The sequence below is a fragment of the Saccoglossus kowalevskii genome, chromosome 6, assembly GCF_978046115.1.
Source record: "Saccoglossus kowalevskii chromosome 6, keSacKowa6.1, whole genome shotgun sequence".
Taxonomy (NCBI): domain Eukaryota; kingdom Metazoa; phylum Hemichordata; class Enteropneusta; family Harrimaniidae; genus Saccoglossus; species Saccoglossus kowalevskii.
Window position 1 is genome coordinate 29818387 of NC_140646.1, and position 18252 is coordinate 29836638.

Below are 18252 nucleotides of genomic sequence, written 5' to 3' on the forward strand. Positions count from 1 at the left end.
TAATATTTGGTAATCGTAGTCCTAAATAACTATTAAAAATAGCTAGACGTTTCGAGCAATGGCTCTTTATCGATAGCATAGAAGAAAGTGTTATAACGTACAGGTAGAACATAGGAACGTAAGAACGCGCATGAACTATAAGTTAGAATCACAAAAAATTCCACAATAGAACAAATAAATGCGCGTTCCTATGTTCTACCTGTACGTTATAACACTTTCTTCTATGCTATCGATAAAGAGCCATTGCTCAAAACGTCTAGCTATTTTTAATAGTTATTTAGGACTACGATTACCAAATATTATCTTCTATATATCATATTTATCAGTCGGAGCAGCATTTATTTAATTATAAACAACAATATCATGCCAACTACATGCATATGCAATATATATCGGTATATACGCACCCCAAAGTTTACTTGAAATCTTTCTTAATATCCTGTTACATGGCCCTGTTACCAATCAACTGGCAGTTAGCAAAATAAGTTTTGTTCTTTAAAAAAACTACAAAGTATACCAAAGACAACTATAAGAGTTTAAAATACACATTTATGAAACACTGTTCAAAGTTTAAATATTCTATTGTGTATCAAATGAGTCTACTTGCACAGTTTGTAAGATTTACAAAAGTAAAACACTAAATTTTTTTTTATTTTTAATTCAATATATGAATAACTTTGCACTGATGATGAAAATACTGTTAATTATACTGTATTTGCTCTATTAGAAGCCATATACAATATAAGCGCATATAAACCAAAAATCACATTGTGTAATATATTCAGCAAAGATTTATTTCAAACATGATTTTTGTTTTAACTCAACACTGGTTACCTGTAACCATAACAAAGGACCAAACACAATCAAATTATGACTACCGGGTAGTAATATAATCAGTTGTATATTTATATAACCATATTTGTTCTATTAGAATCCGTACAAATAATTTACATAATTATCATTTCTAAACTTCCAGGAGTGTCATAATTTTCAGCTCACACATTCATTCTAAGAGAAGCGTTCGTAACGACAAATACAGTAAAAACAGCGTAGTTGTTCCTTCACAACAGCATATACAGAGTTTAAATAAAAATATATTACGTTATTGTTGTTGAATGGTCACTGGTATCAAATCTTTGTTGCAGGATCTCCACCAGTCAACATAGACTCGCTGTATATAGTGCTAACGTAACTCTGCCACATTGAAGAGTTTTGTTATAGTGTGGATAGTGTAATCAATACTTGAACACAATCAATCATCAAGCATTAATTTAGTGAGCTTCATTCATGCGTAGCTAAAAAAAAAATAACAGTATTGCACACTAACATAAGCACTACGTGTATATATATATATATAAATTGAAAACTACTGTCAACAGATACGGCATGTGTCCCTTTAACTATTGAAATGACAATATTGTTGACTCTACACATCCATACTACAAATAATTGCATAACGTACATTGCCTGAAGAATACAATAGATTACCATATATGGTATGTGAAATATGCAACACCAAAACTGGATTCACATTGAAAAAAAAACTGTACTATTTGAGTAAAAGAAGTATCTAACAGTAAAAGGGGTTGTCAGCATTGTGCTCTGCAGTAAATGTACAGGTAATGATATGCATAGGAGGCCCTGCATTCTATTATATGACAAGAATTGTTCACAGTGGCAGGTTTTCAAATACAAGAACTTTAAAGTTTGTTTCTTTCAATTGTATTATTTTACAAAACTAACTACCTACTTTCCTGCATGGATAGTTGGTTAGGTACATTAAAAAACCTGCCAAAGTCGTTAAAATAACACCACAGTAACTACTACAAGCAGTGTCTTAATTAGAAATTATATTAACCTATCTGTCAACAAGTCATTGTCAATGACACGTCCCCGTTCCGTTCATATTTGAGTGACATATACATTCAAAGCAGATCATGACCGAAATGCACCTGCATATGTACAACACATTGTGCTAAATCTGAACAAAATCCATCCATGCATGACTGAGATCCGGTTCTGGAATTGTGAAAATATGTGATTTTGATGCATTTTCGGCCTTAAAATGGCCATCATTCCGCTATTGTTAAGCAGATCATGAAACAAATGCACATATCTATTTGTGACATGATGTACCATGTGTGTGTGAAGTTTGAACTTGATCAATCCAGACATGTCTTGGATACGGATCCAGAACTGAATTCTTTAACAAAATGGCCGCCAGTCGGCCATTTCGAACTTGATCCGAAAAAAAAAAAGACGTGCATCAAGGTCCTATTATGTTTAATGTATGTACCAAATTTGAACAAAATCCATCCATGCATAACTGAGATACGGGTCCGGAATGGTGAAAATGTGCGATTTCAATGCATTTTCGGCCTTAAAGCGGCCGGCATTTGGCTATCGTTAATGAGATCATGAAACAAATGCACATACATATTTGTGACATGATGTACCTTGTGTGTGTGAAGTTTGAACTTGCTCAATCCAGACATGTCTCGGATACGGATCCAGAACTGAATTCTTTAAAACAAAATGGCCGCCAGTCGGCTATTTCGAACTTGATCCGAAAAAAAAATGACGTGCATCAAGGTCCTATTATGTTTAATGTATGTACCAAATTTGAATGAAATCCGTCCATGCATAACTGAGATCCGGGTCCGGAATGGTGAAAATGTGCGATTTCAATGCATTTTCGGCCTTAAAGCGGCCGCCATTTGGCTATCGTTAATGAGATCATGAAACAAATGCACATACATATTTGTGACATGATGTACCTTGTGTGTGTGAAGTTTGAACTCGATCAATCCAAGCATGTCTCAGATACGGATCCAGAACTGAATTCTTTAAAACAAAATGGCCGCCAGTCGGCCATTTCGAACCCGATCCAACAAAAAAAATGACGTGCATCAAGGTCCTATTATGTTTAATGTATGTACCAAATTTGAACAAAATCCATCCATGCATAACTGAGATCCGGGTCCGGAATGGTGAAAATGTGCGATTTTGATGCATTGTCGGCCTTAAAATGGCCGCTATTCGGCTATCGTTAATCGGATCATGAAAAAAATGCATGTGCATATGTCCCATATAAGGTGTGATGTATGAGTGAAGTTTGAACTTAATCGGTCCATGCATGTTCGAGATACAGGTGATCACGGACGCACGGACACACGGACGCACACAGGGCAAAACATAAGTCCCCGTTTTCGGACTGCGTCCGAACGGGGACTAATTACCAGTATGAGTCATACTATACTATACCAAGCATCCATAAGATGTGGGTTTGCAACTGATGTAATATGATATATGAAGAACCAAATATGAAATCACATAAATTGTGAGACTGTTAAAAAAAAAAAAAAAAATCAAAACGGACATTTCTAGAAATGCTAAAAATGTGAATGAGCGAGTCTGAGTCTACTGTTGTGTATAATCTTGCACATAAATGTTTACGTTATCAACCCTTTACAAGTACCCACAGCACATATTATTGTAATTAGATATAAAAGTTGCATACGCTTATTTTATAAATCCTTGGTACTACAACAAGAAGTAAATGCAGGCACCATAAAAATAAATAGACCAACAGCAAGGTGATTCATGTGTGAGAAATAAAAAAAACACATTAGAAGTGTGTATACTGGCATCTTTCTTAAATTATTTCAGAAAAAATGTTTGGTTATATACCAATGCAATATCGCACATGTGGTTATTCTTAAAATAGGTCATTTATAGAAGAATAATACTTCACAGCTGTGCAATGACCAATTGTTGGCATCTGATGCATTTAATGAATAAATACACATTATTAAATTTAATGCAAATTTTACACCTGTCATTATCAAATTCATGAATGTTTACAAATTTCAAATACATGGCAATAATAAATCAAAACTTCATTATTACAAGTATTTACGTTGGACAACAAAAACAAACAGGTGTAAAATTTGCATATAAATGTGCATACTCCCTAGTTTGTTGGAAAAATTCACAAAGTCTGACTAGAATCACATCCATTCAGCTGCAGTGTTCAAGACAGCAAACAGTGCGGCACCAACCGATGCAGTGATTGCCCATATAGCAACCTTCACGACTGGACTGTGCTCTTTCTTGTTGATATCTTTCAGCTGACTCGTCGTTAATTTGCCCTTTTTTCTCTGTCTCAGTATTGTGTCTGGTCTCTGTCGTAGGGATGTCTGTTCAAACTCGTCGTGTTTGGATAAAGTTGAACTGAAAAAAAACAGTGAGATTGGTAAATTTGAATTACCAGTATTTTAAATTTGTTCATTTGTTTGTACTCCACAACATTAATGGAAGATTTCTCTGATTTTGTTTGATCAGAGCTATTATTATTATTTTAAGTTAGCTGATTCAAAGAGTGCGCAAAATAATTAATCAAAGAAAGCTTAGAAAGAACTCCCATGTGCTGAGAAGTATTGGAGACACATTAAATATAATTCGAAATTACTTAGCTGAAAACTAATTATGCAAATCAGAAAATTAATATGACCAGATTTGAGTGTAAAACTAATGAGGTCTGCGCAATGTAACAGAAAATCTATGTCTCCAAGTTTAATTGAAATGTGATTAGAACCAAAAAATTATGAATTATTATGCTTATTAGGGAATTAATATGAACAGATTTTTACCCCAAACTAATTAGGTTTGTACATTGTCCTAGAGCATCTTTGTACTAAGTTTCATTGAAATGGAATAATTAGTACCGTAAAAACTCGACCCTTTCGACCCTTCTAAAAATTCGGACGCCTGATTATTTGCCGGGTTTCGGTGTTTTATTTACCTCCAAATTTTCGACTCCACTAAAAATTGCCGACTCATTCTTATTCGAAAATTGCGACCAGTTTTAGTTTTCCCCCAAACGAAAAAAAAAAACGATGTGAGCGTTCAAACGGGACCTTCCTCGAAGGCATGAATCCGGGTTTCTGATTGACTGAGAGATTTTTATTTTATTGGTAACGAAAATATATTCTAAATAAACGAAGTTTCAAATAAAAACGAACACAAAAATCTTGGCATGCTGCGTTTCTGAATTGTTGATTATTACCGTACTCAGTAGTGATTATAATAATGTACACAAAATAAATTTGTTGAATGGTTATGAAATACAAATAAAAGTCAACTTAGTTTCATCGTAAGCGAATGATTCCGGTCTCGTATAAACGTTTGATGCTGTAGGATATCCGCCATGTTCTCTTAGGTCAAATAGGTCAAATCGCTAATTAACCAATCAAAAAGCTGGATGATGCCAACGTATTCAAATTACCATAGCTTATTTAAATATGTTAATGTTATTGAACGCAATGCGGAAGAGATTGATGTTGTAGTACGATATTTTGGCTTGGATTTTGATGCGAAAACGGCATGATTTTTTTTTAAATAAAAAAATTAGTTGTTTTTAAAAAATAAACTGGTCATCTGAAGAATAATTTAACGTTGTTCACAGTGATAACAGCTCATTCTCGAAAGGAAGCTTACCCGCTCACGCTAGTCACGATAAAAATCATACACGTGTACTCTTGAATAGACAGACGTCAATGACTACGGTAAAACTTAGACTCTATTTTAGCCGGCAGGATTGATTGAAATGTCCGAAAAATGACGCCAAAATACACCTTAAAAGTCCCATTTTATTTTCTTAAATCCCATTTTATTTTTTAATCCAAGGGCAAATTTACGGCAGAATCTGGTCCCTCAAATAAGGGACACGTGAGCTTTGATTCTAACCAGATACATTGCACTGGGTCGGGGAGATAGTTTGCTAAACTTCAATGTATCTTTTGTCCAATGGGTACCTGTACTTCGAACATTCGCAAGTTTTCCTAGGTAGTGCGAGACAGCTTTGTCTTTTGACCTATTAGTTTTGTGCTGACCTCTTCTCCGCGTCTTGATGTTTTGTTTTGCTTTGCTTGTCATAATACTCACTGATTGATGACTTTGTTTAGATTTTGAGTTACAACTCTGCCACAACCTTTGCTTTTACCGTGAAACATGGGGAAGTTTACGTCAATTGACGGACATTGCATTTTTTAAAAACTAATGAAGCACACTGTCTATCATCCCCATTTTTCCATTTGCTGATTTCTATTCTGATAAATTCGACCGTCCGAAAATGCACCTTAATTTTGACTCTAAAAACACGTCACATTTCTAAAACCAATTATTTAAAACCGGCCGAAATTTTGGAGTTTTTACGGTACTTTAGATATCAGTGTGAAAGCTTAAAATTGGTTAATTATGTAAATTAGGTAATTAATATGTACAGATTTTAACCCACAATTATTCAGGTCTGTCTATTGTCCTACAGCATCCATGTACATTCATTGATATGTGATGTATAGTACCTGAGATATCAGTGTGAAAGTTGGTTAATTATGCAAATTAGGTGATTAATATGCACAAATATTTACCGGAAACTAATTGGGTCTGCATAATTCTAGATTCATTGAAATGTGATGATTAGTACTTTAGATATCAGTAGAAAAGCTGAAAATTAATTATGCAAATTAGGTAATTAATATGCACAATTATTTACCCTAAAACTAATCAGGTCTCTGCATAGTCCTAAAGGATCTATGTACCAAGTTTCATTGAAATGCGATGATTAGTACTTGAGATACCTGTGGAAAAGCTGAAAATTAACTAATTATGCAAATTAGGTGATTAATATGCACAAATATTTATCGAAAACAATCAATCTCTGCATAGTCCTTGAGTATGTAAGTACCAAGTTTCATTGAAATGTAATGCTAACTACTTATATCAAATGCTGAAAATTAATTAATTATGCAAATTAGGTAATTAATATGTACTGATATTACCATAAAAACTATCAGGTCTGTGCAGTGTCATATGACATCTATGTACCAAGTTTCATTGAAATGTCATGATCAGTACTTATATCAAATGCTGAAAATTAATTAATTATGCAAATTAGGTAATTAATATGTACTGATATTACCATAAAAACTATCAGGTCTGTGCAGTGTCATATGACATCTATGTACCAAGTTTCATTGAAATGTGATGATTAGTACTTATATCAAATGCTGAAAATTAATTAATTATGCAAATTAGGTAATTAATATGAACTGATATTACCATAAAAACTATCAGGTCTGTGCAGTGTCATATGACATCTATGTACCAAGTTTCATTGAAATGTGATAATTAGTACTTGAGATATCAGTGGAAAAAACGAAAATTGACTAATCATTATGCAAATTAGGTAATTAGTATCCACGGATTATTACCAAAAACTAATCAAAACCTAGCATTAGTTCAGAGCATGTATGTACAAAGTTTCATCAAAATCCAATGAGTGGTTGTTTAGATATCAGTGGAACAATCATGGAACAGCTAAAAATCAGCTAATTATCATGCAAAGTAGGTAATTAATATGCACGGATTTTTACCAAAAACTAATCAAATCTGCGCATATGTTCAGAGCATCTATGTACCAAGTTTCATCAAAATCCAATGAGTGGTTGTTTAGATATCAGTGGAACAATCATGGAACAGCTAAAAATTAGCTAATTAACATGCAAATTAGATAATTAATATGCACGGATTTTTACCAAAAACTAATCAAATCTGCACATATGTTCAGAGCATCTATGTACCAAGTTTCATCAAAATCCAATGAGTGGTTCTTTAGATATCAGTGGAACAGTCATAGAACAGCTAAAAATTAGCTAATTATCATGCAAATTAGGTAATTAACGAGCATGGATTTTTACCAAAACCTAATCAAATCTGCGCATTAGCCCAGAGCATCTATGCACCAAGTTTCATCAAAAACCGATGTATGGTTCTTGAGATAGCAGTGGAACAGTCGGACACACATACACACATACACACTAACTGCAAAGACTCCCATTATGTGCTTCGCACATGGGAGTCAAAAAAAGAATGAGTTTGAACAAAATCCACTAATTATCCAAAAATCAAAATAGTGACAATTATTGTAATTGTTCTTTATTGGGAATTAAATTAATTTCCTAATATGGTAAGATGCAGAGACCCTGTGCAATACTGAAAAATGACTAACATATGGTGATTCCCTGACAGAATTTTAGTAATATATGATGTTATTAGAAATTATAAAATAAAAATTTTGAAAATTCAATGTCTAAACTATTTTTTTCATCTGTGTCACTGTAGAAAATGTCTAAACATTGTGAAAATCACGAATACAAAGCTAAACAAATATTAAACAATTCAACTTTGTTCAGGTCCCAACACAGTTCATTTTCAGTCCCAAAACGGCATAAATTCAGTTAAATCCCCTTAACCATTTGAACGCTATCATTACTCTCACCAAAATGTTATTTTGAACATTTTTATGCATTTTTTTAAATATTTTCTTTGTTTATATTAAACCAAATGGACACAACTTACTGTAATAGCTACAGGTATTGACCAACATCTTGGAATAAATACGCGACATATGATTACCCAGGCTTATTTTGTGTGACAAATGTTATGTTGAATAGGACAAGATGCTGTATTGTATGTCACCACTTTGACACAAATCATGAAACCAACCATGATGAATTACCTTTGTTTATACTGTAACCGTGCTTCTTTCGCCAATGCTGTCGGCGGATATTGTACAAATAAATCACCAGCTCTGCTTATAAGGTTTTCAAATGGTAAATCTTGCGGTATTTTAGAAAGTAAACTATGTACATATGTCATCTCACACTCGCCACTCAGCACCTCAGTCTCTCTATGTAACACAATCTGAAATTAAGAAATAATTTTACAACGAAAAATGATAACATGTCTACTATTTGGATTGGATCACAAAGTACAACGATGCAAATAAGATGAGCCTGGTTTGATCTTGACTTTGTACAAACTTCAGTCAAGAGTCATTGCTTACAGTGTAATTCAGTATAGGAACATTTTAAATCCCATTTATTAAATGCTGACTAACCTGCCCAAATAAATGATTCAAAAGTACCATATTTGCTCTATTAGCAGCACATGTAAATATGTCAATGTCAATGTCAGCGTCTGCTTTTAATGATTTGACATACAAACACTACATTTTAGTTTATGTGCACTTCTATTGGAGATAATACAGTTTTCAGACAATGGAAGACACATCATCACAGGGAATTACACAAGCAGTAAACCTAGTATGTCGCACAACCAATCCTTTGTGAGGCACTGGAACAAAAATGTATGATTGACAAAAAGATTTCACATCATGTTTCAAAATATAACTTTAATTTGATTTTTAATTTAAAAATGTTCGCCAGTCTCAAGAGATAAAAAAAAACTTTAATTATTAAATTAAAGACTTACTGCAGCTGCTAAGTAAACAGGCATGAGAGGATGACAGGCCAAGAAGAAATCGTACAACCGAACAACACTACGAAAATCGCTCAGTACGTGGCCATACCACGTAATCAACCAGGCTAAGGCAAATACTGTACCAACGGTAGACCTGGAATGTTTAAAATAATGAAAAATAATAAAGTTACTTTCTGATTAATTAATTATTATTAAATAATTATGTTTAATCTACACTGGTGATTAATTCTTGACACTGCCTACTGATAATGAATCAGTCTGACTATATATCAAATTTAAAAACAAAATGTCAGCCATGGTGAAAATAACCTGAAACGTAAAGCACGTAAAAAGGTAATGGTATTCGAGTCCACAAGAAAACCATTCAAGCATTGAAGCTAATTATCATATCACAGATGTATTAATAACTACTTTATCTTGGTCCATGGGCTAGGAGAAAATAATTTGCATTGGTTAGATGCCAAGATGAACTGTGTAAACGTAAAGCACCTTGAGAATTAATACCACATACAAGTCGCATCACATTGTATCATCAATATTACTTTGTGCACAACAAATAAATTATAATTAGGCGGATTATGAAGTACTATGAGGTTATTACGAGGATACCTCAAAGTATGCATGAAGACAGTACCAGATGGAGTATCGACCGACGTGCAGCGGACGTCAATGCGTGACGTACTTTCTGAATGCATATTTTGAGGTATTCTCATATTAACCTTATTATTATACATCTTTTTCTTCTAAGGATACACAATGGAAATGCCAAAAACCAAAATATTTAGAACAGAATCATCAAACTTGTTTGTGTGGAGTCTGGTGAAACTTTGGTGGCAGCCATGTTTGTTTTTATTATTAGAGCACGCTTATGCGCTATCATTCCATATTTGGAATTTGCATTTCCTAATATGATAGGATGAAAATATCCCGTAAAATACCACAAAATTATGGGATGCTGTAACTTAAGGCGTTACAGTGACAGATGTATAATAATAATAATAAAGTTCTATAGTACTTAACTAAGTAGAATACTGTCAAATATCACCAAAATACAGCCACTATTCATTCATTCATTCATTCATTCATTCACATCCAATACTTACCTGTCCATAAATTCTCTGAGTTCAGGGTTAGCCTTTCCAATGATAGGTAGTAAATAGTTTAATATATGTTTTGTACTGTCCATTGTACGGTCCATGAAATCTCTGCCAGATGACACACAGTAATAGTTAAATGACCAATAGTGAAGAACAAGAGATTTCAAATGAACGTAATACAGGCTCAATGTAGAATTTTCACCCTTGTTGCTCATGTATGAAATTGGACAGTGCCCTCAGTGTTCATAATCAGAACAATTTTGAAACTGTTTTACACTGCTAAGATAAGCTTAAAGCAGGATGGTCGTCGCGCAGCGCGTGTTCAAACTTCATGTAAATAAACATATATTTTACACGCATTGTATACGTCGCTATGAGTCCCATATCGAACAGGACGCGGCACGACGACTGCCAGCCTTTAATAATTTTATCATAGATACTATAGAATGATCTACCTACATGCACATGTCAGACAAAAGATGATGTGCATGGATCAGGGATGTATTTGATTTACATTTACACGATTATGATTTATTTTGGCACCATTATTGAAGCAGCAACAGCTGTGATTTTTATAGATATAACTAGATAATGGGATGGGAACTATAGAAATCAGATATAACACATACATTTTCAGTGAGGCGCTATCAAAGCAAGGCTTAGCCCCACAATATCTTGACATTTTGCCCAGGGCCCCCAATAAATTGGCATCTTGTACCACAATATGAGGACCTGAGAAAATAGATTTCAATAGATGGCGCCCTCTAGAGACCTAGATGCAACCCTGCAGCCATCTTTTTCTACTTCCAAGGGATATAATGTACAATGTCAGTATACAGCGTACTGCTTAGTTCTGAGTGTCCACATTTTGGTAATGGCTGCTAAAAATCGAAACTAATGACACAAGAAATGTTTTATTAAAAATAAAAATCAGTTACAGCTATTGTGGCTTTAAAATAAAGGCTCTAAACAAAGAAACATAATTATTATTTTTTGTCCATTTTTATAAATTTACAAAATGACAAAAATTTCACGAAACATCACATAAAATAGCAGAAACTATTTTATCAGAATATATATGTATCTAGCTAAAAGCTGTTTCAGAAACCTTTAAATAGACGTTTAAATATTTGCACTCTATTTATCCATTGAGGGCTGCCTGATGTCAGTCGACCATCTTTAATCACAGGAATTACAGTCAAAGACATGATGTGATATGATTGACAATCAAAATTGTGATGGAGTGTAATCAAAGACATGATCACTATATATTGTCAGTACCATGTTGCTCATATAACATTTAATTAACAGCAGACACATACATGATGGCAATAAAAAATAGCAAGAAAATTATTGTATCTTTGGGTGTGAACGACTGTCAGTTAATGTACATACGTACAAAGTATGTTCTCCTATACTTGCAACAAAGACATTGAATGCTCACCTCAGATGATGGGTTGATAATTTTTCAATCAAAGCAAATGCTAAATCTTGTCCAACTACAAGTAGGAAGGTTACACAGATGTCATGATATCCCTGACAAACAATATAAAATAGAACGGGTCAAAGGTTGTACTTTGTACACTGAAAACTAATTTTCACAAAATTATAATTAAAAGAAAGAAAAACATTTTTGGTTAGTTAATTTTTTTTTCAAAAATTGAGCATTCACAACAATTATTTCTAAAATTCACAAAAATTGTTTTCTAAAATTCATACATGCAAGCTGTGACGTTTTCTGAGCTTTGTATATTTTCATAATCCTCTGATAGCAACTTCAAAAGCAAGCGAGCGACAGAAAAAAATCTCATTGATGAAAGATGTTTGTGGAGTCATGTAATGCAGACATACCTGATAATAATGCAGTTGTTTATTTCTCAACAAAACCCTGACAATGACGTTGATGAGTTGTTCTTGTAGCACTTCTCGCTGATCATTTCGCATCCCTGACAAAAACACAAACAATCTATTTGAAATAAAATGTTTGATTTCCATGTTTTACTAATTTAGATGCATTTTTAGTGAGGTCCAATTCAGTTGGTTCAGGCAATATGTTAAGCGCTAGAGTTTTTAAAAATTACCCACAGCTGAATGCCTAATTGGCCAACAATTGACAAACTTGTCATGTTGAAATTATCATAAATTCCTAATTTAGTCTTCCACTTCATCATATTATTCAGTTTCCATTCACATGGAAACGTACACAATTTCCATCCTGTTTTCATGAGAAAAGTGTGGTTAAGCATCTCTTCAAAATAAAATTTATCTAATGTGGCCAGCCCATAGACCTTAAGGTCTTTTAAGGTCTATGGCCAGCCTTAGCATTAACTTTAATCAAAATAACCTTAATCACACAACATTGCTACTTGTATAATGCTGCTGACTTTTTGTTGGAAATAAACAATCTTTTCAGCATATAGGGCTACGCTTCAAATAATGGAATTACAGAATCTCAATTGTCTGTTTATCTCAGACTCATTATGCCAAGTGAGACCAGGACGACATACCTGGTGGGAATCTCCTTAATGATCGGTTCACATCTAGTACAACTTGGTGGTAATCGCGATGACTGGTTACGTCTGCATCTAATATCAAGAATATTATGGGAGATAAACAGAATTAATATACCGGTAATCTAGTGAATGTATCTCTTGAGTGACACGATACAAAATCTGGTGGAATAAATGTTCAGATTTCATAAAATTCAGTACCGTATTTGCTACATTAGAAGCGTAAGACCCAATATAACATTTGTTGTATACTGAATAAATGAAATACAAGTTGGCTATGGCAATTCTTGGCACAGAGTTCCATGCACGCCACTTAAAACACATTTCCAACAATAGACTGGCAGAATCTCATCTTGTAACTCAGACAAGAATATCTTGTTGTCAGTTGCCAGTACAATGTAACTAACTATTCAGAGGATTGACATTCATGGAGGTCATATCTGATTGTGCGCGAAAACAAATCAGGTTTGTTATTAAAAATATTAACATTTCATATACGACAATGATTATAAACTTTTTACTTTATTCTGAGTTGTTCACCATTCTCAAGAGTGCAGTTGCAGGAAATTTTCAATGTGAAAAAATGGCATCTAATTATGTGTTATCGTATTCATTGATCACATACTAGGTCACCAAAAGTACCACTATACCTGATAAACTTGTTAATCTGATAACAAGGTTCTGAAAACAAAATGGTGGCCAACTATGCATTGACAGGGTCGCAAGTTTGTTTTTGTTTTGAATGCCTGTTGAGTATTCGAGAAATCTATGTTTTCCCATTTGGTGGAAGTTCATTCTGACAATTGAGTAAATTGTCAGGATTTACGAGTATGCATTTCTGCTGCGATCACATCAAAATTACAATGCAATATTTTATCAGTTTTCTTTGATGTGACAAAGTACTGCACATTAAAATCCATTCATCAAATCACCAGTGCCAGACAATTTTACTTGAACAACAAAAAGACTCCAGTTTCAAGGTGTTTTATTTTATCGACTGACACGACAATCTCAACATAGCGACAGAAATTGTACATTGATTTACTGTAACAGCAAAAAATGTAACAACAATGTGGTGGAGCAACTAACATAAGCCAATTTCTTACAAGATACTTCAACGTAATAGCAGTAAGCTTGATATCTTGAAAATTCAAGTGGAAGCTGAATTACCTGGTTTGGGTGGAATTTCAAAAACATTTACGTTTAGTAATTTCGGCCAGGCCTTTCTTCGGAGTTCATCATTCAGTAGTCCACCATGACTGATGGCAAGTTTGCGCAATGTGGCTACATCTACTGGATCCGACAGTAAAGCTTTATGGATGGCAGCTAATTTGATCTTTCTGCCAGAGTCACCATCAACTGCAAAAACAAACATAGTGAAATTATGGATACCTTGCCTATTCTTTACAATTTACAACAAAGATTCTTATCTGGTCTGCCAAGCAAACTTTTGCAGATTTGCTCACCAAAAATTTATTTTCTCTTCAAAATCTTTGATATTTTTTAGATATTTTGCGAATCCACTGTGTATTGCTACACAATTTGGGACCATGGACAAAATAAACATGCAACGTACTCTATGGGAGGAAATACTAAGCTAACATTGTGTACGATATCTTTAAAAAAATAAAAAAGATACAGCATTGATACTGATCCACAAATTGTGAGAAATAAGTACTAAACGACTTAAACACGCCCAAATGTTGATGATCATCTGACTTCCCATTTAATTGTTTGACTTTCATTAGCCCTTATCTGGTTTAGGAAATGTAAAAGTACATGGGGCTGGTAAGATGAGGGTTACTAATGCTCTTGAATAGCATTTCAATATATTTAAATTCACAAAGATTTGCCTCAATCTCAAACTACAGACTAATGAATTGGAATCAGGGGAGCAGGGACTGTATGGGGAATGTATGATTTCTTTTCGGCCCCAGTTGATATTATGGCCCTTGTTCTGAAAGCAACATCCTTGAACAGGGCGATTGTTTCAGCCGTGGTACAAATAATTTTCAAAGTAGTGTTCATATCAAGTAAAAATAAAAAAACAAGCAGCCAGTCGGCTGAGATAGCTCCGCTGTTAGCATTGCATATTTCAACAGAAGATATCATTAGAAAATGAACAATATGTATAGTATGTATAGCAATCGGACTTGCTGTTTTCAACAAGAATTCAAAAAAATATCACTTTTTACCAAAACTGACATAAATATTCATCAAAATTAGATAATTGAAGATATCATCACAAAATGAACAAATCTGAGAAAGGTCCACATGTAGTACCTATACATGTAATATCAAAGCAATTGGACTTTTGGTTTTTAACAAGAAGTCGAAAATATCACTTTTTACCAAAAATTACAAAAATATTCACCAAAATTAGGGAATTTAAGATATCATCACAAAATGAACAAATCTGAGAAAGGTCCACATGTAGTACCTATACATGTAATATCAAAGCAATTGGACTTTTGGTTTTTAACAAGAAGTCGAAAATATCACTTTTTACCAAAAATTACAAAAATATTCACCAAAATTAGGGAATTTAAGATATCATCACAAAATGAACAAATCTGAGAAAGGTCCACATGTAGTACCTATACATGTAATATCAAAGCAATTGGACTTTTGGTTTTTAACAAGAAGTCGAAAATATCACTTTTTACCAAAAATTACAAAAATATTCACCAAAATTAGGGAATTTAAGATATCATCACGAAATGAACAAATCTCAGAAAGGTCCACATGTAGCATCTATATATGCAATATCAAAGCAATTGGACTTGCGGTTTTTAACAAGAAGTCAAAAATATCACTTTTTACCAAAAATTACAAAAATATTCACCAAAATCAGAGAATTGAAGATATCATCATGAAATGAACAAATCTCAGAGAGGTCTACCACACCAAGTATCAAAGCATTCAGGCTTGTAGTTTTCAAGAAGAAGTCTAAAAGGTAAAACATTGACACCAATGACGACGGACAATCACTCATATGGTAAGCTCCGCTCAACAAAGTCGACAGCGGAGCTAAAAATAAAATGTACTGCAACATATTTTGTTTGTATTTTAGGACATTTTTTACGATTTAACTCAATATCTTTGTATTTAGGTTGAATGACAGCTATGTACATGGCATGTACGGCCCACTGACAAAGAAAATACATTTCAGTTTGGGTCAAAGTTCGAAAGATGCATATATGTGGTTATGTTGGAATAAGTTTCCATGGTGAGTTGTGTGAATAAAATAAACTGGTTATTTGTACATTTTTGATTGCATTTGTTGCATGAGTTTCTATGCACAGTGAGTTAGTTTTGTGTCATTTGTGTTGCCTATAATGTGTTGGCAATTCAAATGCAAACTAGACTACAATGAGTCAGGTGATAAATACTACACAGTTACCCCACTGTTGTACCTTTCTCATGTAAATAAATATATATAACAATTAAATTAATTTAAAATAAACAAGTTGAAAATATATTTTTTTAATGCTACTATGTTGAAAAGCCTTAACTGGTGAATGTGACATCTGTGGTTAAGTGATCAGTTCACTGCACTTATTACCATTTCAATTGTCGTGGGTATTTTGACACGTGTCACCCAAGTGAAAAATGTTAATTTACCTCATTTTTTACTTAAAAAAAAGAACAGAATGGCTATTTGCCTCGCAGCTGGGTGAATTATATGTCTCTTTCCAGTCAGCAAATCTGCCAATATAATAGTAACTTTCAGAAGCAAGACAATCAACTAATTGACATGTGGTATACATAAGTTGATGTATGAGCAAACTTTTTGCCATTTTTGTTCGCCATCTCGAACAAAGTCAAAATGATTTTTTGTTTGTTTTCTCTTTTTAAAGGCAAAATTGGGGTTACCCGATAGGGTTCGGGGTAGGTGAGAGGTATGTATGCATTTTTGGCTTGTTCTTGTTAGGATGATAAAATGATAATTATTTACCAGGGGTGGAAATAGGCAAGCTATTTGCACAACGGCAGGCAATAGCGGAAATTGTCATGCTAAATAAATTGACCATATCCCAATCCTAATTGCACCACTGGACAATATGCTGTGAGTATTAAAGTTGTACATTTGTCGTACCATGGAACTACAAACCCGTTTGTAGTTTTATGGTTGTACTCATTACAGCTCCCTGATATCATGTACAAACAAACCATAGAAAGGCATAAACGCGAAACGATCGACCACCGTGTTCAGGTCCGTAACGTCTAGGATTGATTAATTAATTGGGCCCAAAACGGACCAAAGCCATAACGTCTAAAAAGAAGCCGGGCTATAATGACTGGTGCATGACTGCAATAATTTGGAACGCATGTGACTCATTAATTAAATATTCCCAATAATGCTTTAAGGGATGAACCAAGTTCTAAGCACCTACTTTTGCACGGAGAAGCCCCTCTCGTCGCCGGCGATAGATGGTCACTGGGCTTCTTCTTTGTCAAAGTTCTACTTTTTCTGGTTGAATTCATAGACTATCATGTGATACTTCGAACAGGAACAAGTAAATTATTTGGATTGATAACTGTAAGGCTTGAAATAAAAATCCTGGATGTCGGCAGGCTGTGACTCAAAATTGTTATTACTCAAAAACAATAAATTATTATCTGCTCACGCAAAACATATCGTCTTTGATCGTTATTTTTACAGAACCAAACTGACATTACCCGGGAGGCCGCCAGGATTTGGCAGATTACAGCGATGAACACGGGAACGTTTCTTACAAACGCCGATAAAACATCTTTACGTTTTAAAAAGGAGAAGAGGTGTGAAAACGTCAAACACAGTGAAGGCTGACATTTTGACAAGTGCACGCTGGGAAACGTGCCTGCGCCTGTAACTTACGGAGTACGATCTTGATATGAATGTTTGTGAATAATGATTATTAGACCCCCTCCCTTCCCGAATATCACACTAAAACCACCTACAAATACATATAAGTTCATAAGAAGAATCCACTGTTACACAAGTTATACTCGAATCGGATAGACAAATATTGACTAAGCTAAGGGTACTTTCTATCATGCGTGTAAAGCTAGCCTCAGATTCATGCTCATATTCAGCCTTAGATTCAGAACCAGCATTATAATAAATTTATTAACACCTACACATTCCTGGGAGGGATTGGCATTGGTTACAAAAGTTTAAGAAGGAATAAAAGGTTACAACAAATATAAATAGATAAAATAAAACAAACTAAGCTAATACATTACAGAGGAAACAAATATTAAGATTAAATTAACATGATATTATGTAATGTTATGATTCAAAACAAAACAAAACT

General features: G+C 33.9%; 1 protein-coding gene across 1 annotated transcript; it reads right to left on the reverse strand.

Annotated features, from left to right (window-relative positions):
* Positions 1–3613: 3613 nt before the first annotated feature.
* Positions 3614–17768, reverse strand: LOC100376066 (TBC1 domain family member 20-like). Its single transcript, XM_002736113.4, has 9 exons — positions 17350–17768; positions 14123–14311; positions 12950–13027; positions 12294–12388; positions 11887–11978; positions 10449–10550; positions 9337–9478; positions 8582–8766; positions 3614–4233 (listed from the first exon to the last, which is right to left on the reverse strand). The coding sequence occupies exons 1-9, from the start codon at positions 17438–17440 to the stop codon at positions 4011–4013; spliced, it is 1197 nt and encodes a 398-aa protein (XP_002736159.2). The 5' UTR covers positions 17441–17768; the 3' UTR covers positions 3614–4010.
* Positions 17769–18252: the final 484 nt, after the last annotated feature.

Excerpts from the sequence above, each read along its gene's own strand:
- LOC100376066 (XM_002736113.4), bottom strand. The coding sequence starts at position 17,440 with ATGAATTCAACCAGAAAAAGTAGAACTTTGACAAAGAAGAAGCCCAGT. Across the intron at positions 10,551-11,886 it reads TTATCAACCCATCATCTGAG|AGATTTCATGGACCGTACAA; the intron begins GTGAGCATTCAA and ends GTCATCTGGCAG. Across the intron at positions 9,479-10,448 it reads CTCAGAGAATTTATGGACAG|GTCTACCGTTGGTACAGTAT; the intron begins GTAAGTATTGGA and ends TAAACATTCCAG.